The sequence below is a fragment of the Tenrec ecaudatus genome, chromosome 17 (genome assembly GCF_050624435.1).
Source record: "Tenrec ecaudatus isolate mTenEca1 chromosome 17, mTenEca1.hap1, whole genome shotgun sequence".
Lineage (NCBI taxonomy): Eukaryota > Metazoa > Chordata > Mammalia > Afrosoricida > Tenrecidae > Tenrec > Tenrec ecaudatus.
In genome coordinates this window covers 19,592,751-19,616,464 of record NC_134546.1, presented here as the reverse complement: position 1 = coordinate 19,616,464, position 23,714 = coordinate 19,592,751, and the positions used below count along the sequence as shown (strand labels likewise).

Below are 23,714 nucleotides of genomic sequence, written 5' to 3'. Positions count from 1 at the left end.
CCCTCAAGAGCAGCCTGGGAAACCCTGCAAGCAGGGGGCTCTGCTCCCCTGCTGGGAGACTATGACTCCGGGGGGGGGTTATGGATTTGAACTGAGAGACTTGCCAAGTGTTTGACCTCTGTGCCATTAGCAACTCTCTCGCACCTTCTTAGAGCAGGAGAATTTCAAGTCTCAAGACAGGGCAGGGCTCTCCCTGGACAAATCCTTTCAAGAGCAAGCACCCTTTCTCCCTCAGATGAATTACTTGGAGATATTGTTGACTTGGACCCAGTGTTCAAAGCTGCTCCGTGAAGCTGGATAGGAGCCTGGCACTTACCTCTCAGATTAACCTTTAACATACCCTCAGTGGTTAGGTGCAATTGGGTCGGTTCTGACTCAGCGATTTTGCACTATTTTTAGCATTGTTCTTATGGTCTAGCCCATTGTGGCCACCACTGAGTCAATCTATCTTATCAAGAGATTCCCTCTTTTTTGCTGGCCCTCTGCTCTATGGAGTCCCTTATCCAGGGACTGGTCTCTCCTGACATGTCCGAAGTACATGATGAAATCCTAGCATTCTTGCCTCTAAGGAACATTCTGGCTATACTTCTTAGATGTGTTTCTTCTTTTGGTATGCTGGTCTATGGTACTTCTAATAAGCTTCTCCAGCACCACAAATCTAATACATTGATTTTTCTTCAGTCTTCCTTATTTGATATCCAACTTTCACATGCATTTGAGGCACTTGAAAATACCATGGTGAGAGTCAGGCATACCTTGGTTCTTAAAGTAATTTCCTTGCTTTTCAGTACTTTAAAGAGGCTTGGTGCAGTGAGTTCCCGGATGCAATGCATCGTTTGATCTCTTGACTACTGTTTCCATGAGCATTGACTGTGGATCCAAGCAAGATGAAACCCTTGACAACTTCAATCTTTTCTCCACTTAACATAATGTTACCTATTGGTCCAATTGTGAGGATTTAGATCTTCTTTACCTTGAGTTGCAATCCATACTGAAGGCTGCACTCTTTGATCTTCATCAGTGAGTGTTTCAAGTTCTCCTTACTTTCAGCAAGCAAGGTTGTGTCATGTGTGTGGCAAGTTGTTAATAAGCCTTCCTTCAGTCCTGATACCAAATTCTTCTTTGTATAATCCAGCTCTTCTCTGATTATTTGCTCAGCATACAGAGTGAATAAATATGGTGAGATAATACAACCCTGACACACACCTTTCCTAATTTTAAACAATGTAGTTTTTCTTGTTCTGTTAGTACACCTGTCTCAGGATCCATGCACAGGTTCTGAATGAGCGCAATGAAGCATTCTGAAATTCCCATTCTTCTCAAACTATCCAGATTGTTATGATCCACAAAGTGGAATGCCTTTTCATAGTCAATGGGATACTTACATATTTTCGTGCCACCTTGATAAAAGATTGAAGAGATGGAGTGTAGCCTGTTACTCAGGTGGTCTTCTCATGAGGATTCTGGGAATTTCTTCTCTTCTTCCCTGCAGGCTCTCTTTCTCTCTTTCCTACACATTCTTGTTGACAAGGCACATGGAGCCAGCTGATGGCAGCCAAAGCCCTGGAGATGCTTCCACCACCATTGGATCCAAAGAAATTTCTACCCAGGGGCCTGTGATCTCCCTGCATTTGGCATCATTACATGTGCTGCATGAGTCTGAATGGGAAGTCATGGCTAATATCACAAGCTAATATTGAACTTATAGCCTTGGTCTGGACTGGGCTAGGTTGCTTTATTGATGCATAATTACATCTTGATATAAAGTTCTCTCTTACAAATATGTGTGTCTCCGGATTTTGCTTCTCTAGTCAACCGGACTAACACAAGTATTGTCTGCTTTCAGTCAAGATCCATAATGATATCCAAATTTTCTCCTGAAGTCAGCCTGAACTTCTGGCAGCTTCCTGTCAATGTACTGATGCGGCCCTTTTGGGATAATTTTCAGTAAAATTTTACTTGAATGTGTTATCAAGGATACTGGTCTATGGTCTGAGCATTCTGTTGGGTCACTTTTATTTGGAATGGGCACAAACATGGATCTCTTCCACTCAGTTTGTTTGGTAGCTGTCTTCCAAATTTCATGGCATGGACAAGTGCTTCCAGTGCTTCATCAGCTTTTTGAAACATTTCATTTGGTATTCCATCAATTTGTGAAGTCTTGTTTCTGGTTAATGCTTTCAGCTTGAATTGCTTCCTTTAGTGCCATTGGTGCTTGCTCATGTGTTGCCTCCTGAAATGGTTAAACGTTGACTGGTTCTTTTTGGTGCAGTGACTCTGTGTTCTTTCCATCTCCTTGGGATGCTTTCTGCATCATTCAATATTTTGCCCATGGGATCTTTCAATATTGCAAATCGAGGCTTGGCTTCTGAGTCTTTCCCACTTAATACATGCTGAGCATATTTTCCCTCTTTGTTTTTCTAGCTCTAAGTCTCTGCATGCTCCATTATAATATTCAACTTTGCCTTCTCAAGCTGCCCTTTGAAATTTTCTGTGCAGCTCTTTGACTCATATTTTGTCCATTTGTCTATTTACACTAGGAGCAAGTTTCAGAGTCTCATTTGAAATCCACACTCATCTTTTCTTTCTTTTCTGCTTTTTTATTGATCTGTTGCTTTCCCATGAAGCTTCTTCTTGATGTCCTCTCACAGCTCTTCTGGCCGCCTGTCACTTAGTGTTCAGTGCATCACCTCTCTTCCTGAGATGTTCTCAGGGTTGGAGTTTTGTAATCCTGGACTTTTTGATTTTTGTTAGCTTCAACCCAGACTTATGTATGAGCAATTGATGGTGTGTTCCCCAGTCAGCTCTAGACTGACTTTAGCTGCTGATACTAAGCTTCTCTATCTTCTCTTCCCACAGACGTAATCATTTTGATTTCTGTGTATTCCATTTTGAGAAGTCCATGTGCATAGTTTCTGTTTTGTTGGAGAAAAAAAAACCCAAAGAAGTATTTTCTCTGAACAAGTTATTGGTCTGGCAAAGTCCTGTCATGTAATTTCCGGCTTCATTTCTATCAGCAGGACTATATTTTCCAACTAGTGGTCCTACCTCTTAGTTTCCCACTTCTGCATTCCAACCCCATGTTTGATCCATTTCAGACTGAAATTCTTGGTTGAATTCTTCAATTTCTACATCAATCGTTTTAGTGGTTGGTACATAAATTTGAATAAGAGTTGTATTAATTGGATTTTCTCCAATGTGGATATCACTTGACAACACCGTACTACAAGATAGATCTTGAAATATCTGTCTGATGATGAACGCAAAGCGATTCTCTTGATGGCGTCATTTGAAGCACAGTAAGCCACGATTGTCTGATTCAAAATGGCCAGTTCATCTCCGCTCACCGACACCTAGGCTATCCACCTGTAGGCACTCCATTTCATTCTGGATGACTTCCAATGTTCCTAGGCTCATATTTAGTACATTCCAAGTTCCAGTTAGCAGTAGATTTTTAAGATGATTCTTCTCATTTTGAGTCATACTCAACTCATTCAGCAAACAAAGATCCCAAAGGCTTTATTCCGATAAGCTTTATTCCATTCATGTCACTAGGGTTGACTCTACTTTGGGAAGGCAGCGATCGTGTTTTTGTCCCACTGACCCGAGGGGCTCGTTTTCTGACACCTCGTCTCTGTCAACGTTCTGCTTCCATTCAGGAGGCCTTCAGTCTCTGACGACGTTTCTCAGAAACTCACAGGGACAAGCCTACCTTGTCCTATAGGGTTACTATTAGTTGGCATCAACTTGATGGCATGAATTTTTTGGCTAATTCTTCCAAAGTGGACAGCCGATACCTTTTTCACAGTGTGTTCTTAGTCAGGAAGCTCCGGTAAATTCTGTTCACTCTGGGCTACCCTGCTGGCACCTGGAATACCAGCGACATAGTTTCCAGCATCACCGAATGCACAGCTGCTAGAGCATGACAAATGGACAGATAACTGCTGCCTCAGAGGACACCTCCAGTGCCCCCTGGGACCCTGCAGAGAGGGCTTTGTCAACCACGGAGGCAGAGACTGTGCCTGGGAAGAGTTTTGATGAATATAAAACAAGGTTGTGTGAGTTGTTGTTATTGTTTTTGTTCTAGGCGTGTGGATAATGTAAAAGGAGGCTGACCCCACGTCAGTCGTTCAACCCATCGGTTGCTCAGTGGGAAAGTGGTAAGACTAGGTGCTCTGTCCTACAGGCTCACTCTGCGTCAGAATGGACTCGATGGAAGTGAAGTTACTTTAAGAGCTTCTCTAAAGGGGGATGTTGATCTTTGCCACTGGCTCAGCTTCAAGGTGGAGTCGTGCTGCACCCAGGAGTGATGAGTCCGAGCTGTGGAAGTTCTGGGAGGGTGCAGGGAGGAGCCCAGGCCCAGGGGGCCCAGTGAGGCAGCCCCAGGAGCCACAGGGTCATTCAGGGGAAATGGAAGCAGAGGTGAGATTTATGCCAGGCTAAAAGGTTTCGTGGTTGTGGGGCAAAAAAGAAAATGAAGATGGAATAGGAAAAAAAATTAGTAAAGGGATTATGAGAAGATGCCCATAAGCACTGCTATAATGAGCTAAATTTATAGAGATCAAGTCACTCGTTTATAGCCATCTAGACGCTGCAAATGAGGTGTGACTGCTCTTGTCATATGATTATAACCAATTAAATGTACAAGGCCCTATGTGTGAACAAACAAAGTCTCTGCATATCAACATAACTACATCTTGAGGGAAATTCACACATCGACTAATTTTGATAATAAAATGTGCTAGAAAGTTTTAAGGAACAGGAAACCTGAGATGTAGTGGATGGTCAATGAGTCTAGCTGCTCTGGAGGGTGACTTGGCTCTCCCTGTGGAAACGAAGCAGCCCTTGGGTGGAACCAATGGTTAGCAATCTCCCCTGGTTGGAGGCTGGAAGTTCGAGTCCACCCGCCAGCGCCTCCAAAGAAAGTCCTGGTGATCTATTTCAGAAAAGTCATCCATTGAATATCTTTGCCATGAGTCAAAATCAGCTCAACGGCACCTGATTTTTTAATATTATTTTATTATTTGGTTGCTAAAACTAAACCTGCACAAGCCCTGATGACCAGCAGTTCTATGTCTAAGAAGTCTAAGAAACTCCTCTAGCCGCTTTTCTGTAAGCTGTTTGAACAGGACGCAGAGGAACAGTTTGACCTGGCAACTCACGCACTGTTGTTCTTCTAACAACCCTACCACATACAACAGAATGAAGCCTGGCCCGGCCAGCGTCCTGCATCAGCCTCGCAATCCGTATGTTTGAGTCCATGGAGCCACATGAATCAGAAGCTTCATGAACCAACATTTACCTTACTGCAGGTAATCGACTCTGAGATTTTTATCATTTATTCTATTCTACCTCTGTTTTTAAACAGTTTTGCTTGCAATCCTTCGAATTAATTTTTTTCAAACTAATTTCAACCCACGGTTTGAAAACTGTCCGTGCAAGCCTAAGTCAATGAACACGACCATTCATGCTATCATTGCTCCTAGGGGCAACAATGCGGAAATACCCAAATGCCCATCAACAAGAAAGTGGTGCGATAAAAATGCAGCACATTCACACCGCCGAATTATTTAGCAATATTTAGTAAATAGTAGAAATATGATGATCAGCATGTCTAGATTTTTTAAATGTGGATTTTCTCTTTTTAAAAACTCATTTTATTGGGGGCTTGTACAACTCTTATCACAATCCATCCATCCATCCATTGTGTCAAGCACATTTTACATTTGTTGCCATCACCATTTTGAGAACATTTGCTTTCTGCATGAGCCCTTGGTATCAGCTTCTCTGTTTTCTCCTCTCTCCCACATGAAGTCTTGATAATTTATAAATTATTATTATTTTTTCATGTCTTACACTGACTGATGTTTCCCTTTAGCCACTTTTTTATTTTCCTTTTTTTTTTGTTTTTGGTGATTCAGAAAGCCATGTTCAATGATACTGACAGTACAATACTATTCCATTAAAATCTCTCTCTTTTACACACACAGACACATACAAAAAGTGTGGCAGTTGGCAGATACAGAGAAGATTTTGCAAGATGTACAGAAATTCACCGAATTACCTTTAGAAACTGAGGGAGTGGAACAGAATTGGGATAGGTAGCCAAAAGTTGCTTTAGTTTTAATTGGAATATTTTCATTTTATAAAAAAAGACAGATCGATTGGGTATTGTTTCTAGAACTGCAATTTAATTAGAATGGATGATGAATAAATGAATACATGTACACAGGAACCTGCTCTATGTGCAAGAATGCATGAGGGCATAGATAATTTATTATGAGGATTATGTATCTATTAATTTGTTGTGGGTTTGCAAATGTATCATGTAGTTACAAATTTATAAATACATGAAAGTATGCAAGAAGTCACAGAGAAATGCTTGAATTCAAAGTAAAGCTAATAAAGAAATCATTCGTGAGTAGAAGCATCTCTGGATGCATCCTACATGGAAAGTATGAATATATGTCCATGCACAAACTGTGCAAACTCATCAGAAAGGCAATGGCAATGACAACAGCACGCAAGAAGAGAAATCAAGTTATGTGTGCATCGATAACATAAGAGTGGGTGAATCTATAGAGGAACACCAAATCATAAACCAAACTCACTGCCATAGAGTCATGGTGAACTTATAGGACAAGGTGGAACTGCCCCTGCGGGTTTTGGAGACTGTAATTCTTTACTGGAGTAGAAAGCCCAGTCTTTCTCTCATGGAGTACCTGGTGGTTTTGAACTGCTGACCTTGCAGTTAGCAGCCCCACTCGGAACCACTACTCCACCAGGACAGAGATGCGTAAATGCCTGCTCCAGTACATGAATGCATGAAGGAACACACTTATGAAAAGCTGTTGGTGTGCAGTGACAAAAAGAGGGGAGGGACAAAAATAAGTAGGACACGAGGCTTTCTCTTGGCACTGGAGAAGAAAGCAGTCAGCCAACAGACGGTGAGCGAGATCAGGAAAGTCCCTTACGTATCTGCAAACCTAGGAAGTCTGTAGGGATGTGGACCGAGATCAACAGGCAGGGGAAGGACCGTTTCCAGGAGCATCCCAACATCGCTTTTAAAAGGGGTGTTTTGCTGGAGAACCCGGGCCAGTGGTACTGTACGGGGAGAGCAAGAACACAGGATAGGGGCAACACCTCAGGAAACGTCATCCAGACTGGAAGCACAGCTTTAGCGGAGGTATGGAAGAGTGGCTGGGATGACCAAGGGCAGGCTGTTGAACTTTCAAAGGCAACATGGAAGCTTGGTGGCTCTGGAGGAGCACGCATGCGACCACAGCCTAGGTTCTAAGGCATCTCTGACATTTCTCTAACCTGGAGGCTTCTCAGGGAGGAGTTCAGTCACAGATGGTCACCTAGATACACAGTAAAAGAAGCCACGTGTCTCACACGCTCTTCCCAGGGAAAAGCCAAAGAAGCTAGAAGAAGCAGTCTACCTGGACAATGAGTAGCAGCTTCCCAATGACAAGGCAGCCAGAACTGGTGCAGAAGAAGAGGAAGGCCCTCAATGAGATGGACCAGCACCGTGACAGCAACAGTGGGCTCAAGCACAGCCACCGTGAGGGTGGTGTGGGGCTGGAGAGTTCAATCTGTCAGCCGTGGGGTTGCCAAGAATTGGAAGAGACTTGATGTCACCAGCAGTAACGGAGTTCATGGCACTTAGGGGTGAACGCAGAATACACACCTTGCTTTCTCCAGGCGGGACTCACATGAATTTAGAGGCAAAATGATTTTCTAACTAGCTGGGAAGACGCTTTTCTCAGTTGGAGGATGACTGTGAGTCATCCGATCAGTTCCGTCGTCTCCTGGTCTGCACAATCTTAAGATTATCCGCTCTGATCTGTGCTTCCTTTGAGTTTTTACAGCTGGGGACCAGGCAGGTTAAATGCACTCGCTTGCCCATGCCCCACCCCAGCACCCGCAATCCCTGGACCACCAAGCCTGCAATTTACCTGTTCGGCGACGGGGCACAGGTGGCACTGGCTGGCATTGCTAAAGAACACGTTGATGAGCTTCCAGTCACTCTGAAAGTCGAGTTGCTGAGGGAAGAGACATCAAAGTCAGAGAAACAGCAGCGAGACTTTGCACCAAAGAGCTTCTCTGGCTTCATGTATTTCCGTCCATTCATCCGCCCCTGATAGCTCCCATGCATGGGGGTTGTCTTCCTCTCTCAGAAGATGCTGCGCACGGGAGGGAGTAGGGAAAAGTACTGCTCTAGAAGGCAATTTGTCAAAACACATCGAATCCCTGTCTTTAAAGGGGGCTACCTTTGATCTAATGATTTCATTTCCCAAAATGTTCCCCAAAGGGAACAATTAAAGATGCAAAGATTTAGCTACAATTACCTTCCGTGGAGCATGGCTCCTAAGACTGAAAGGCCGGAAAGAACATAAATCTCTAAAATAGAACACTGCTGTGTAAACTGCGGAATATTCCTGAGAGGAACCACTATGTCGATGCCTGGGAAGGAAATCAGTGTCGTGGGGGGGGGGGGGGGTTTAAGGACAGACTGAGTGAGAAAAGCGGGTTATAAAAAGTATCTACACACAGTAGCATCCCTGTTTTAGAAAATGTCGACAGATCAAAGTACAAAGCACCCAGAAACCTCCAAGGAGCTGACAGTAATGATCTCCCTATGTTCGGTTTAAGGACAGTTCAATATTGTTTTGTTATAATTTATTTCATTTTTGTCGTTAGAAGTAAGCGGAGACCGGGCAGCAATGAGACTGGTGCTCCAGGACCACAGGTGACAGGGAGGCTCCCTTGCAGCTGAGAAGCCATCTGAGATCTCCCCCCACCAGCCCCTGTACTCGGGGTGCGCTGAGCTTCCTAGCGCACGTTCAGGTGTCTGCATCAGTTTTCTCTCCATGATATTCTTTGGCTTTATGTGTTCTCTGATTGTTCTACTATGAACAGGCAAAACTGTGAAATACATTGTTGCTATTATTATTCCCTCATGCTTTAAGTGGCAGGAGAGTTGAGGAACCTGGGATTGTGAACGGAGTACTTTAAACTCCGGTCTCTGTTGGTTGTGGCCCTTGAGCAGGTCACATGAATTTTAGGAACTTCAATTTTTCATCTATGAAATGAAGGGAATGGGTCAGAGATCTCCAGCTGGTTTCCAGAAGAACCAGGTAGTGTTGTGACTTTACCAGAAACCTCGAGACCACCCTGTGATGAGGTGACATGTTTCACTGCTCCCATGGCACCTGGAATTTGCCCCTCCTGAATACCTGCACCCTAGCACACCGGAGGGGCTGGCTGAGGCAGAAGCTGCCCTAGGCGTCCTCCATGCAGACTCAGTGCTCAGAGCCAACTGAGGCAAAGCTGGTCTTGATTGGTACTTGCCCTCTCTCAGGAAAGCACAAACAACCTGAGGATGGGTCTACAAATGCCCAGCCGTTGCAGAGTCAAGAGCATCCCAGCTATTGGGAGAGTGGGTCACGGGCATACCTGAGTATAAGATGGGGCTTCAAAGGTGATCTTTTAGTGAGGGACCTCCACCTGTGAGCTGCCCTTAGGATGCTAATTAGACAGACTGTTCTCAAGCATGGACTCCCTGCCAGGCCCCAGGCCAATGAGCACACAGCCACCTCTTCCCCTCCATGGAATCTTCCTCCAGCCCTGTGCAGGGGCCTGGTGGGGCAGGGCTTAGGCGCTCTGCTGCTCACAAGACACTGGCGTGTGCACACCCCACTGTTACTCAGAAGGAAGAGGAAGCTATTTGCTTCCATGGAGATTGGCAGACTCAGATGCCCCATGGGGCAGCTCTGCCCAGTCGTACACGGTCTCTGTGGTTGGAATTGGCAGCAGGTTTGGTCGGGTCAATAGGCGCTGTGACTCGGCTCTTTGATGAGAACACAGAGAGGTTCAGCGCTGTCCTCAGTCCCACACAGCTAATCGGTGGAGAATTCAGGACTCAGACTCCAGCTGGCCTCACGCTGCGGCCTAAGCTCTCTCCCTGGGGCTCCTCTCAGCGTGGACTCTGTTCCCCTGTCCCCTTTGGCAGGTGCTCACAGAAAACCCATCTGAACACTGACTGGACTTGCGCGCCATCCCCTCTAGGGAATCACCCTGGAGAGGACATTTGTGAAGATCTGGGGCCACCCTCGGGACCCAGTCCAGGGCGGGATGATGACGGCCCTCACTCACTGCTGGGTGTCTTTGGTCTGATGGCCTTCCCCAAACTCAGGCAACCCAACCGGGCCGGAAGCCAGATGGGTTCTTACCGGGTTCTCTTTCATGCTTCTCACCAGCTCTCTGGCCTGAGCCCACAAGTCCCTGTGCAGAGGAGAAAAGCCGAGCAAGAGCCAGTTAGGGGTCATTCTGCAGGATGACTGACGCCCAAACCCGACCCTCCTAGGCCATGGTCACAGGCAGGGCTGCAGGGGGCGGGGGAGCTTGCCTCTTGCCCACCCCACCCCCAGGTGCCAGGGTGTGAGCTCAGGCTCCATGGGGTCGCCCTGCTGCTAATGTTGCCCTGGGGGGTTCAAGTAGCCCCTGATCCAGATGGAAGCCAGTCAGGGAGAGACAGCTCAGCGTGGGCTAGATGAGACCTCTGCCTTCAGGCCTCCTTGACTTTGGCTTCCACCCCCTCTCCAGCCCACACGCGAGAGACCCCCAGGAACACAGACCCCTGAGGGAGGCAGACAGCAACTTACTGCGCACCGTCGGCCGGCCCAGCACTCTTCCCAGGAGGGCACATGGGGCTCGGAACAGAGGGGTTGAAATGTCTGATGATGTCTGACAGGACTAGAGAGAGAGAGAGCTGGTCTGGGGTCCTGGCCTTGACCCCTCCGGGGTGAGGGGCGGGCTTGCTGGACCTGTCCTGAGACACCTGACGTGGGCTGTGCGGTCAGCCTCACCTCGGGCCCCGGGAGGTGAATGGAGCTAAAGGGAAGCCTGTCAAGGGCCAGGCCCAGCATGAAGGCTCTCTGTTGAGTCCGCTCCTCAAACCCCGGGCAAATGCAGAGGAGACAGACCCAGAGAAGCTGAGCACCTTGGCCCAGTGTCTAAGACCACTGGGGCTGCAGGGCCTTGAACCAGAGCTGGTGGTGCCAAGGCTTTGAATGAGCTCTCGCCTCTTGGAGACAGTGAGCAGGGTCAGGGCACAGGCTGTGTCCCGGCCCCCTGCCTCCTGCTGAGAGTGACACTGGGGCGGGAAAGCTCCAGGGAACACACAGGGAACATGTCCCTGCACTGACAGCAGAGACTGCTAAAAATAGCGCTGTCAGGAGCAGTTCTGTCTGGCTCCTGGAGGGGAGAGGAGGAAAGGAGAGGGGAGGAAAGAGGAGGGGAAGAGAGGGGAGGGGAGGAGAAGGGAGGGGAGGGGAGGGGAAGGGAGGGGAAGGGAGGGGAGGGGAGGGGAAGGAAGGGGAGGAGGGAGTGGGGTGGAGCAGGGTGAGCAAGCAGCTGGAGGAAGATAGCTCCACCCCATCAGCTGTCCAGGGGCCCCCTTCTATGTGGGACCCAGACTGTTGGCAGCAGTTGGAGAGGAGCGGGGGAAGCTGGGCTGGAGGCAGGAGCCCTCAGCACTTGGCTTGGTGTTCTTGGGGAGCCCAAGCCTGCCCTGATATGGAAGCCCTGCAGAAGTCAGCAGCTTGGACTCTCTTCCCAGGACGGTGAGTAAAAGTCAGAAGGCAGGGTAGCTGCATGGTGGCTCCAGGGCAGAGGTGACTGTGGCCATCATCCTGGATGTCCCACAGGAACCCCTGTGATTGGGTGCCTCAAAATGTTCATGGAAAACTCTCATTTTTTAACTCCAGGGCCCACGCACTTTCAGAACCATGGCCCCTCTGCTGGGTGAACCTTCCACCATCTGACCAGCACGCCCCTCGCCTGTCAGTCAGATCACTAAGGGGGAATCCTGGTGCTGAGCTGCACCCCCTGAGGGCAGGGCCAGCCTTTTCTCCACCCTTCCTCCTTGGGGGCATCTAGCATCCCCACTCCGTGCAGATTCACCACACTGATAACACTGTGCCTCCCACCCTGTGGCCACTTTCCTCAGAGGCCAGCTCTCCTGGGCACCCACCTTCTCACCCTCATTATGGCAGGAACTGGGGTTCCCCTTGTGCCTGCATTATGTGCCTACAAGGTGCCCGAGGCTAACTCAGCTGGGGCTAAGGGCATTAGGGGGTTCAAGGTGGCCCAGTTCAGAGCGTCATAGGGGACCTGTGATAGGAAATGAAAAAGCCTGCTTACACATAGGATATTCATAAGCACATGCATGCATCAGAGCCAGCCTACTGACCAGGGTGATTTCTGGGTAGTGAAATGACTGTCACCTTCTATTTTCTCCATGCCCCTTCCTGAGACCGACTGGGGTTACTGACTTTACAAACCAGGAAGCTATGACAAAACGGAATAGACTGAAAATGGGGCCTGACCTCAAAGAACAAAACCTCATATCATTGTGAACGAGGGGGAGTGTGGAGTGGAGACACAAAGCCCATCTGTAGGCAACTGGACACCCCCTTACAGAAGGGTGGCAGGGAGGAGATGAGCCAGTCCGCGGGCAGTATAGCACTAACGAAACATACAACTTTCCTGTCTTTAATGCTTCCTCCTCCCCACCCCCACCCCCTAACTATCATGACCCCAATTCTACCTTACAAATCTGGCTAGACCAGAGCATGTACACTGGTACAGATCAGAGTTGGAAACACAGGGAATCCAGGACAGATAAACCCCTCAGGACCAATAATAAGAGTAGTGATACCAGGAGGGGAAGGTGAGGGTGGGAGGAAAAGGGGGGACCGATCACAACAATCTACATCTAACCCCTCCCTGGAGGACAATCAACAGAAAAGTGGGGGAAGGGAGACATCTGACAGTGTAAGACATAAAAAAAATCAAAATAATTTATGAATTATCAAGGGTTCATGAGAGAAGAAGGGTGGTGGAGTGAGGGAGGGGAAAAAAAGAGAAGCTGATACCAAGGGCTCAAGTAGAAAGAAAATGTTTTGAGAATGACAATGGCAACAAATGTACAAATGTGCTTGACACAATGGATGGATGGCTTGTGAGAAGAGTTGTATGAAAACCCCAATAAGATGATTTTTAAAAAAGAAAGAAAATGGGGCCTGGGTCCTTCCCGTCTGTGGGGAGTGAGCCGTGGGCATTTCCGCAGAGCAAGAGCAACAAGTCCAGCCTGGGGAACCTCCAGCTTGTGCCCCCAGCCCAGCCCCGCCCCCCTTCTCAGCCCCTGGTCTCCTGCCCTCTTCCCTGACCTCACCTGATGCTGCCCAGAGACCCTCAGTCACAGTTCTCACACCTTCTACTGAGATCTTGTGACTTTCATGTCCTGGCCCTTCCACCTGGGGGAGGTCTGGGGGGGCTGCTCCTTCCCCCGGGGCTGTGGGAGCCAAGTGGCCAGAATGCTGCTGTGTGGGGAGGGGAGGGACCATCTGGATCCGGATGTGGAAATACGGACTCACCTGTCGCCAGCATGCACACCTGTGGGGGCCTCTTCTCCGTCCTGCAAGCAGAAGCCACCGCACATGGGTTAGGCTGAATTTGTCCTCATCCCCCCCGCACCCACTACCCCCTCCACTCTTCCACTGGACTACGGGCCCTACTACTTAGCAAACTCTGAGCAGCCTGGCTCACTGCCCAGGCAGCCCTTCCTGGAGTCAGGGTCGCACCCCGAATGGCAGAGGCGTCACTCAAAGGGGAGAACAGCACCCTGAGGTCCTGTTCCTGCCCTTTGGTCAGAGGCACCACAGGGAGGGGCTGTGGACCCTTTGGAGAATAACTGGCTGAGCCTGGGACCCCCTGCACGGATCTCCAAGAGGGGAGTAAGGCGGCCAGGGGTGGGGTTGATTGAGAAACAGAGCTCAGCATCTGGCTCTTCCCACATCTCCCTGGTCTCCCCAAGGGCCCTGGGGACTTCCTGGCAAAGGGGACCCTTCAGCACAGCGTCCAGCCTCCCTGGTCCCCGGGATTCCCCATCAGTACAGGCGGGTGACTACCCCAGTGGGTCCCTGGGCCTCCCTCCAGCTCTCTCTGTCTACAGATCCCCAACACTTACCATGGCTGCATCTTGAGGTCTCCCCTCCCCAAGTCTGGAGCCTGGAACAGACAGGAGAGGTGAATCGCAGGCCAGGGAGGGGCTGGGATCTTTGCTTGTGAGCTCTCTGGCTGCTGGTCTGACTCCCCACTGACCCCCAGTGCAGAGGGACCCTGGGGACCCCCCCACTCGTGGCCGTTGTGCAGCAGACGAAGAACCCTGGGCTTTCCGCGCAGCGAGTCCATCAGATGACAGGGCATTTTCCGCCTGGACCGTGTCCCTCTGCACACAGGGCAGGGCAGATGCAGCCTGCGAACCACAGATGCTCCCCAGGGAAGCAGGGACTGGTTCTCGTGGTGCCCCGCTCCCCCCACCCCCAATCTAGAAAATGCCCTGGAGGGAGAATGGGAGCGCCTGCAGTCGCCATGGAATCCTGGGCGCTAGAAGGCGTCAGTCCGTGGATACACCGGCTTGGCAGATGCAGCCCGTTCCTCAGGGCCCAACACCGCATTTTAGCCATTTCTTCCCACCTCTCAGTAGCCGGCCTTCCCCCTGGTCCCCATGGTCCCCTTGGCCCCGTGGTCCCCTGGTCCCCATGGGCAGAAGCTGCACTTAGTTTTCTAATGTTGAGTTTCGGGGTCTCCACAGGTTCAGCCAGCATCTACCCAGAGGGGACATTCCTAAACCCAGACTCAGACCCCAGCCGAGCAGCCCACGCTCAGCTGTTCCAGAGAGAGGGACTTGGCTTTGTTGGGAGAGAACAGGGGGGATGGGCCCAGGCTCTGGGGGTCCTCAGGCCTTCAGTCCTGCCTGTGGAGGAGCAGGTTGGGGTTCTCAGGAAAGCAACAGTACTGGGGGGGGGCAAGGGTGGAGGCCGTGGGAATCCAGACTGCGGGGCGGGGGGGCGAGAGAGAGGTTCTGGGTAAAGGAACTGGTCATGGAGTTGAGCAGAGGGCACTGGAGGAGGCCCGGGGATGTCCCAGGTTCAAGTGAGGGAGCTACAAGTGGTCCTTGGACAGACCAAGACCCCACAAGGAAGTGTTCTCTGTGGGGGGCAGGGCTGAGCAGCCTGCTAAGAGCAGGGCACTGGGATTGGGGGGGGGGGGGTAGCAGGGGCCGATGGGAGAGGCACCTCCACAGTCTCTGCTCTCCATCCTCTCCTCCCCGATGTTTCTCTCTCCTCCTTCCCAGCCTGCTCCCCTCATCTCTGCTCCTATAAAATGCGTCTCAGTAGTTCCCATGACTTACTGATTGTCCTCACAGCTTAGTAGCACCTACGGGTTTGGTGTCATTTTAAATGTTTTCTTTTATCACAGCAAAAGAGTCAAAAGAATGAGTTGTGGAAACCCCAGGTGAGCTTTCCGTTCACTCAGGGAGTGGCCTCCACAAGAAAAGCATCCTCTCCCCCAGCCCGGACAGAAAGGGGGGCCTTCCGCAGATTTCCCACTGCAGTTTCAGGAGCCTCTGCATCGTCAGGATTTCCCCAACACACATCACCTTCTTCTCTTCCCCTGAGGCTTTCTGCCTGGCTCCCAGGAGCATGTGCAGGGGGCCAGCAGTGTCAAGCCCAGCTCTCGAAATACTCACCATGTCCAGATCCCAAATGGCCGCCACCACTTGAACATCAGAAGGCCTCAGCGTGTGAACTGCAAGGACAAGGATGTATGTGAGAAGGACAGGTCTGTGTCCCCAGAATGTAGGCCAGGGGAGGGACCGACCACATCCCTAGCCCAGCCCTCGGGTAGCTGAGCCTGACTATGTCCTTCCCAGGTGTGGATGGAAAGCCGAAGGCCAGGCTGTAACTGGGAGACTGGGACAAGAGAGCCAGTCCTCTCTGGAGGCCACACTGTCAATGCACTCAGGCCGCCCAACAGGTGTCCCATGATGGTCACTTGTACCCTCACTTGCCCTGTCACCCAGACCTCTGCCTGCCTCCCTCCTCTCTCTGCCCCCTGGCTCTGCATCTCCGGCCACCAAAGATGAACAAGAGGGCAAGACATTAAATTGAAAACCACCTGGGTGCCAAAGGGCAGACTTTCGATCAGGCAGCCTGAGAAAAGCTCTCACAGCCTGGGAGCACCATCAGCTTGAGCTGCCCCTCCCTCCTTCCCCCTTGCAGTGCACAGCCCTTCCCCTGCCACCTACACCCTCACCCCCCACCTACTACAGAATTTCCTGTGGCTGATTTTCTATAAGCAGACTACCAGGCCTTTCTTGTGTGGTGCCTCTGGGTTGTGTCAAGCTGCCCAACTTTTAGTTAAGAGTTGAGCAGCTTAACCCTTTATACTACCAGGGACATGTTGCTCACCTAAGACACTAGCACTTTGGGAAGTAAGTCTCCCTAGAAACCACAGACACGTCCCTGCCACGTTATGGGGTAGCTTAGAGAAAACTTCCTAAGGAAATGATGTCCGATGAAGGAGATCTCTTTATCTTTCCCGCCAAAACCCAAACCAAACTCACTGACATCGAGTCAATTCTGAGTCATGACAACCCCACTGGACAGAGTAGGACTGGCTCACGGGGGTTCTAAGGCTGAAATACCTTTGGGAACAGACAGCCTTATGTGCCTCACTCCGAGTAGCTGGTGGGTTTTAACTGCAGACCTTGAGGCCAGAAACCCAGTGTCCAATGCCTTTATTGAACAGGACAGAAAGAATCGCATAAGGAGCCCTCTGGGGACAATGGCTAAGTATTCAGCTGCTAACCAAAAGGTCGGTGGTTCCAATCCACCAGCAGTTCCTCAGGAGAGAAGAGCAGGTTCTCTGCTACCATAAAGATGGGGCCTAGGAACCCACCGGGGTGGCCCTACTGGGATGGTGAGGGCCATGCTGAGTCAGAATCTGCTCAATGGTGCATGAAGACAGGAGGGTCTGCTTAACCGGAAGCCTCATTAAGTCTGCAGAGTGATCCTTGGCAATGCCACCAACACACAGAGCGCCAGCAGCTCCTTCCGGCGGGAAGAAGACCAGCTCCAGGGGGTTCTTCCCAGCACCCAGGCATTAGACGCCCGCAGTCATGGCAGGGGCATGGTGCCCCGAGGAGCTCCTGTGGCTACATTAGCGGGACGCGGACGCACGTGCGTGACTGCTCCCATGACACTGAGCTTCCAGACACAGGAGAGCTCCTGCCTGACACTCTCACTCAGCCAGCCACTGTGGGGCCACACTGGCCTCTGTCTTTGAGTGGGGTGTTGGGCTCACTGCGTGCAGGGCCAGGGAAGAGACCAAGGTGGTGTGAAGGCCCAAGGGCTGGGAGATGGAGGACGTAAGCTCCTCAAGGAGAGAGAGATGTGTGGCCACAGCAGGGAGACGTCACTGGCCTTCCCTGCTCAGGGGCAGGGCCACGTGCCTACCTGACTTCGAAAGCTCTTCGGGTGTTGGCCTCTCTGGCTTGCAGGGAAATGAGAAGTTCCTCATTGGCTGCAACTGAAGCCAAACATCAGAAACATCAATTGCCTTTGACAGAACAATTGGTGCAAAAATTACTCTGGACCTGGTCTATCTAGACCCAAATCCAGAGGCAAAAAGGATCCATGGTCATGATCTCCAAACCCATGGAAAAGGGGGAGAGGGGTCTATTGACAGTGATCCGGCAGGCAGTGACACTTAATGAAATTTCAGAACAGTGAGGTGGAGACGGAGGGAGAATAAAAGCCAATTCTATGCTACTGTATTTATTTATATTATCAATTCTCTTCTTAAAATTCAGTTATTTACATAAAATGAAGGCATTACATGAGGCACAATATTTATTTGCCGCTGTTTAATTGATAGACTGGAAACTGGGAGAATCTGTGTCTCCATCAGATCAAAGTGTGCCCTGTCCGGAGGGGTCTCTGGCGTCTTTCTGAGAGCAGAGGAGTGAGCAGGGCTCAGGGTCTCAGTGCACTCTGACCTCCTCAGATGCTGGTCCCGAGACCCCAGAGGGACGTCTGCTTCTGGGAAAGACATGAGCCCTGGGAAAGAGGGTCTCGTCCACCCCCAGCTGGAAGACACTAGTTAATTTCCCTTTCCTGTCAACTCTTGTGAATATTCACAGAAGAGCCACCCAGGCGCCTTCTGAGACTTCACAGCACCTGCTTCAAAGTCCACAGAATAACAAGCCCATTGATAACCCTTTCTGGACGCTTCTGGGAACCGCCTGCTCTGTCTACAGGGAGATGAGTTCCAATTCCCAGGAGGTATGACGGTGAGGCCGTTTCCACTCTGCCGGGCAGCAGAGCCATGCCTGGGGGAAGCAGCTCATTTGGCCCAGTCTGTCGAGGCTCCAGGGAGGGGCAGGTCAATTGCCCACCGGGAGGGAAACCTTCCTAAGACCCTTCCCCAGTTCAAATCCCTCACCGCTGGCCATGGGTGCTCTTCCACTGTGTTCTTTTCAGGAACTGCAAGGGCCTGGGTGGTCCCTAAAAATAAAGAAAGAAAACTCATTCAAATTCAGAATAATTTACCCTCTTCTCGGTTCAGCCTTCTCTCAGGCAGGCCTCCCCACCCCCCAGCCCCCACTTCCATGTTCAGATCGATAGTTTCCTAGTGTTCAGAAAGCCCGGACTTCATCCCGCCAACCACCTGCTCTACCCAGGACCCATGCTTCCATTGATGCAGCCGGTCAATGAATGAAGAACCTCTAGGTTGAAAAGCAAACGTGTTATCTGGGAGGGATTAGCAATAACCTTACGTGACACATTTGGGCATGATCAGAGATTCCTTTATTGAGTTCTCAGCAAAGGGATTGGGAATGTAATGTGAGATGAATAAGCTATTGTTTGGGGACCCAGGACAGGGCAAGGAAGGCCAAGACTTCTAGGAATCAACAGAAGCTGATGGGTGTTCAGGAGAACCCCTGCGATTCCCAGCACCCACTGTCCTGAGGAGATGCACTGATTAAGAGAAAAAGGAGGCGGTGAGACCCAAGGACACGCCAGCCTCATCTCAGCTGACCCGGGGCTTGTAGTTGACAACATTGAAGTGCCCTGCTCTTAGATTTTCACTTTGAACATCTCGTTTAAAGATGAGGAAACATCTGTTTAAGAGTGCAAGTTGGCCAGCTTTCATGTGACATACGTGAATTTGCAGTGACACGAGTCTGACAGTAAACTTAAGGACACTAAATAAAGAGCGGGTGAGATCAGTAATCATCCACTGACACCTCTGTGACCTGCGGTCAAATCCGACATCCAGGGCCCCATGTCCTCTGTCTGTTCCCCACTCAGTTCTCTGCCCTGAGCGGGGGTTCCTCCCGGGGTGCGTCATGTTAGAGCCCCAGTCAGTGCTACACAAGCCGCCGGAAGCCTGACCCGGAGGGGACGGCTGTGTCTTGTCCTGCCTCACTTTCTTCTACAGCGTCATAGTGTGTGTGTGTGTGTGTGTGTGTGTGTGTGTGTGTGTAACAAGTCATTGCATTTTCAACATTGCTCATGTGTACAACTTAGGGACAGGAGTTATATTTACCATGTTGCTCAATGGTCACCTGTCATTGCTTCCAAATAGTCACATTAGCCTTAGAAGGAACTCAAACGTCCAAAACCAAACCCACTGCCAGTGAGTTGATTCCAACTCAGAACCTGCTAGCCTCGGGAGCAGACAGAGCAGCTGGGGGATTTGAACCACCAAGCTTGTTGGTACCAGTCCAATGCTTACCCAACGGTGCTACCCAGGCTCCTTAGCAGAAGCTCAGTGTCCTCTAGATAGTCAGCGCTCTTCCCCACCTTCCTCCTTCCCATCCCCGGTGACCACTGGCCAACTGTGGCCTCTTATAGACTTGTCTCATAGACTTGCCTATCCCAGTTGTTTCACAGGAGTGGAATCTGACACTATGTGTGTCTTTGCACTCTGAAAATCATGGATCATAGATTTCACGAGGCACGGCGGTGTGTTTCCGTTTCTCAGCCCACTGGGGCATCAAGCACTGATCTCCACACTGGCGCTTGTAGCAGGAAGGAAGGCTGTCACCTCCCAGAAGAAAGCGTTCTGGAGAGAAAGAGCCACTTCCATTCTGAAGGGAAGGTGCGGGGGGTGGGGGTAGGGGTGGCCAAGCACACTGTGTTGGAAAAGGCAGGGTTTGTCGATGGAGGGGCAGGAGGGCCGGCAGGGCAGGTAAAGGTCCAAAGACAGACAGTGGGTAGGCTGGACAGCCGCCAACGCCAGGCTAGTCCATGAGCAACAGGAGCCGGGGCCAGGCTTTGAAGAGATGCGCTTGAAGGCAGTCATCAGTGTCAGAGTGGTGGGGCGGTGAGTTAGTGGGAGAGATATGAGGATATCCTATTAAATTTGTTTGACGTCAACATGAAAATGTAAATGATAGCTAACTTTCAGGTCGGGCGTTGTTCTAAGCACTGTCATGAATAAATGATTTTAATCTTTATCCTTTGAGGTTAATCACCCCATATCACTGTTAGGAAACTGAGGCCAAGTGTTACTTTACTGGTGGCCCAGCTGGCAAATGGCGACATCAGGACATGAGAAAGGGCAGCCTGGCTCCATGGTCCATGCTCCTCACCAACAAGCCAAGCGTACGTCAGCTGCCCTAGTTCTAGAGCAGGGTTGGGAAGCTTTGTTCTGTAGAAGGCTAACTAGTCAGGTATTTAGGGTTTTTTTTATTTCTTTTTTTACACCTACTGTGTTTGTTGCAGTTACTCAATTTTATGTTGCAGTAGAAAAGCAGTGGTAAATAATAGGTCAACAAATTGACATTATTTAAGGAGATCGAAATCTGAATTTTGTATGCTTTTCATTTTATTTTTTAAAAATGTAAAAACCGTTCTTGAATTATACAAAGACAAGTGGCAGGTTGGCATGACCCTATAACCCTAGCTTGCCAACCAGCTGCTGACCCAGACTGGCTCTGGGCTTTAAAGAGCCCATCAAGGAGAAAGGGGAAAATGGCACCATCCCCCTCCCGCCCCTGCAAAGTCCTTAGCAAGAGATGAATCAATCCACCTGAACCTGAGTGGGGGAGATCCGGAAAAGGAGTCCAGGCAGGAATCCGCTCCATGTATCATCCCTGGCTGACCAGGAATCCATGGGTGTGTTGGAAAGACCTGAAACGGCCCCGTGTGGAATGGAAGCCAGGAGGACCTTGAGAACTGGCTGCACTTTTGCAAACACCGCATGCGTTCCCTCACCTCCACCCAGATCAGCCAACCACACGACAGTCTATGGGCTCAAGGTGATTGAACATAACCTCTGACAAAATCATTGACTGGCCACTGCAGCATGTAAATCCAGGTGTAAGCTGTAGAATGTCAGGTGAAAAGATGACATAGGAATAAGGAGCTGAACAGACATCTGTGGCTGTCCTCCACGGTGGAAGGCAGGGGTCACCATTTAAATTCAGGCAAATCCTTAGAAATAAACCAACGAGCCCCAGAAAAATAAAACAGAATCCACAGTTGCCGCATTATTTTATTGAAAATGTTCCATTTCCATCCCTTACTCAAGAAAAAAAATCCATAGACAATTATCTCTGATGTTGGATTTCTGAAGCCAAGTTTTCAAAGCAGTGTAATATATACAGATGTGTGGACACTCCCTCCCCACCACAGAATGCAAGGCTGTGTTCAAAGGAAACGGTGAAGACTCAACAAGCAGTATCGATAAAAGAAGAACCAAATGGAAAGATGAGATGAGAGGCACAATGACCATGGAAGAGTCGCTGGATGAACTCGGGGGTTGAAAACCTATGCAGATACGTTGTAAGGCCGTCCATTGCCTCTCAATCTGGGTTGGACCCTAGCTAACGAAAGTCCATATGCATTTTTCCCTTGATAGAGCAATCCCACCTCCAGGAATTTACCCTCATGTCACACCTGTGATCGTGCAAAAATATACGCCCAGGGTCATTCCTGGCATTATTAGTTATTCTCAACCGCTGGGAACTGTAGATGAGTATTCATATAAACCGCCATACAGATGAGGAAGTAACAGGCAACTGTAAACAAGAAGGCGTCAGCTCTCCACAAACTGACCGGGAGCGATTTCTAAAAGATTATTGCGTGTAAAAGCAAATCACAAGGTATACAATAATTTAACTTTTTGTTCGAGAAAGGAGGGGGACGGTAACATTTCAACTAATCCCGAACTCTTTCTGGAGATTGCCAATAGATTCAGCAATGCTGAAACTATTTTAGGTGCTTGGAGGACCGAGGAAATGAATGAATGTCCATGTTTGGGGAACCAGGGTTCTCGCAGTGGAAGCAAGGCAAATGCACATGGAAGAAGGAGGCTGCACAGAGTGCTGTGGGGATGGACTGGCGTTACCACGATGTCCAAGTGAGAGCTGATGTTACAAAGACGTGAGAGTCAGAGTGGAGAGACTCCCGCCAGCCACATCTGGGACAATTTGAGCACCAAGATAACAAGGTCCAAGCAGCAATGCCTTATGTGAATGCTCTGCTCCGACAACTCCGTGACAATTAAGTCCATTCTGATGCAAGTCAAAGTACCTCACTCTTGGTGTTTCCATTTCAAAATTTGGCAGCTATAATGTGCTCAAAAATCCGTCACTCAAGTCCCAATGAGAACTTAACAAATACAGCAGCGCTTTGAGCAGTAAATGAGAGAACTGCATATCTGAGAACGATAAGGTTGGCAAGTCACCGACTTCTCTATTGCATGTGGTGCATATTATTAATAGAAACACTGATAAACAGAAGATATAACTGGAATGCATAGTAGCTTGGGGGTTACCTACGTACCAATAAGCCACTGAAAAATAAGAATCTGTAACTGAAGGAGAGAGGGGGGTGCCTCCTTTCCGTAGACCCCAAAGGCCTGCTGATAACCGAGGGAAGAGCTAGCAATGAGTATAATCATTTTGCAAATATTAGGATAAAGATGAAGTCAGGTAAAAATAGCCAGTCGAACACAAAGCTATGGGTGACATTTTTTATTAGAAGCAGGATATTTAAATTAGAGTGTCTCCCCATAGATTATTTACCAATTGCTAAAGAAATCAGAGGGAGCCCTGATAGTGTAGTGGTTACCCATTGGGCTGCGATCCACATGGTCAGTAGTTTGAAACCACCAGCAGCTCCTCAGGAGAAAGACTGGGTTTTCTCATCCCATAAAGAGGTACAGTCGAGGAAACCCACTGGGGTTACTATGAGTCAGCATTGACTCGATGGAAGTGAGGAGGAAATTGGAAAATAAACCAGGGATTACATAGTGGGGGGAAAAACAGGCAATGCCTTGCCTAGGGGACATTGCAGGTGGCTGCCTGCAGATGCACTACCCTGGGATGATTGTAAGTTCATCTACACAGTGTGCTCAGTGAAGAATGCAGAACCTCAATCCAATCAGGAAGAAACATCAGGCAAGCAAAATGAGGAAAGTTTTAAAAATCACTAGAGGTAGAGGAATTGCATTTTCCAAATATGTCAGTGTCATAAACAGCAAAGAAAGACTGGAGATGGTCCAACTTCAGAGCAGCTAAAAGGACATTTCAACTGGAAGCCATAACTGACCCCGATCTGTGTTCTCCAGGAGAGGGGGAGATGATATGGAGGGGGTTAGGTCAACAGAAAATGGGAATCTGCATGCTGGATTACATGAAAGTATCATCCATGTAAATGTATAGGTTGCATTGATCACTAAAGCGGTTGTGTAAAGAATATGCCCTAGGGAAATACACACTGAAGTACTTAGGAATAGAGGGTTGTGACAGTGACCCTCTAATAGCTTTAGGGGAGACATTGTGTGTG

General features: G+C 49.4%; 1 protein-coding gene across 1 annotated transcript in view; it reads right to left on the bottom strand.

Annotated features, from left to right (window-relative positions):
• LOC142431031 (phospholipase B1, membrane-associated-like) overlaps positions 1-23,714 on the bottom strand; it is a 95,112-nt gene that overhangs the window by 55,771 nt on the left and 15,627 nt on the right. Inside the window, 6 exon segments of the mRNA XM_075536065.1 lie at positions 7,959-8,045; positions 10,236-10,287; positions 10,668-10,758; positions 13,443-13,483; positions 14,036-14,076; positions 15,602-15,660. Of these exon segments, the coding sequence (XP_075392180.1) occupies positions 7,959-8,045; positions 10,236-10,287; positions 10,668-10,758; positions 13,443-13,483; positions 14,036-14,076; positions 15,602-15,660 (371 nt within the window).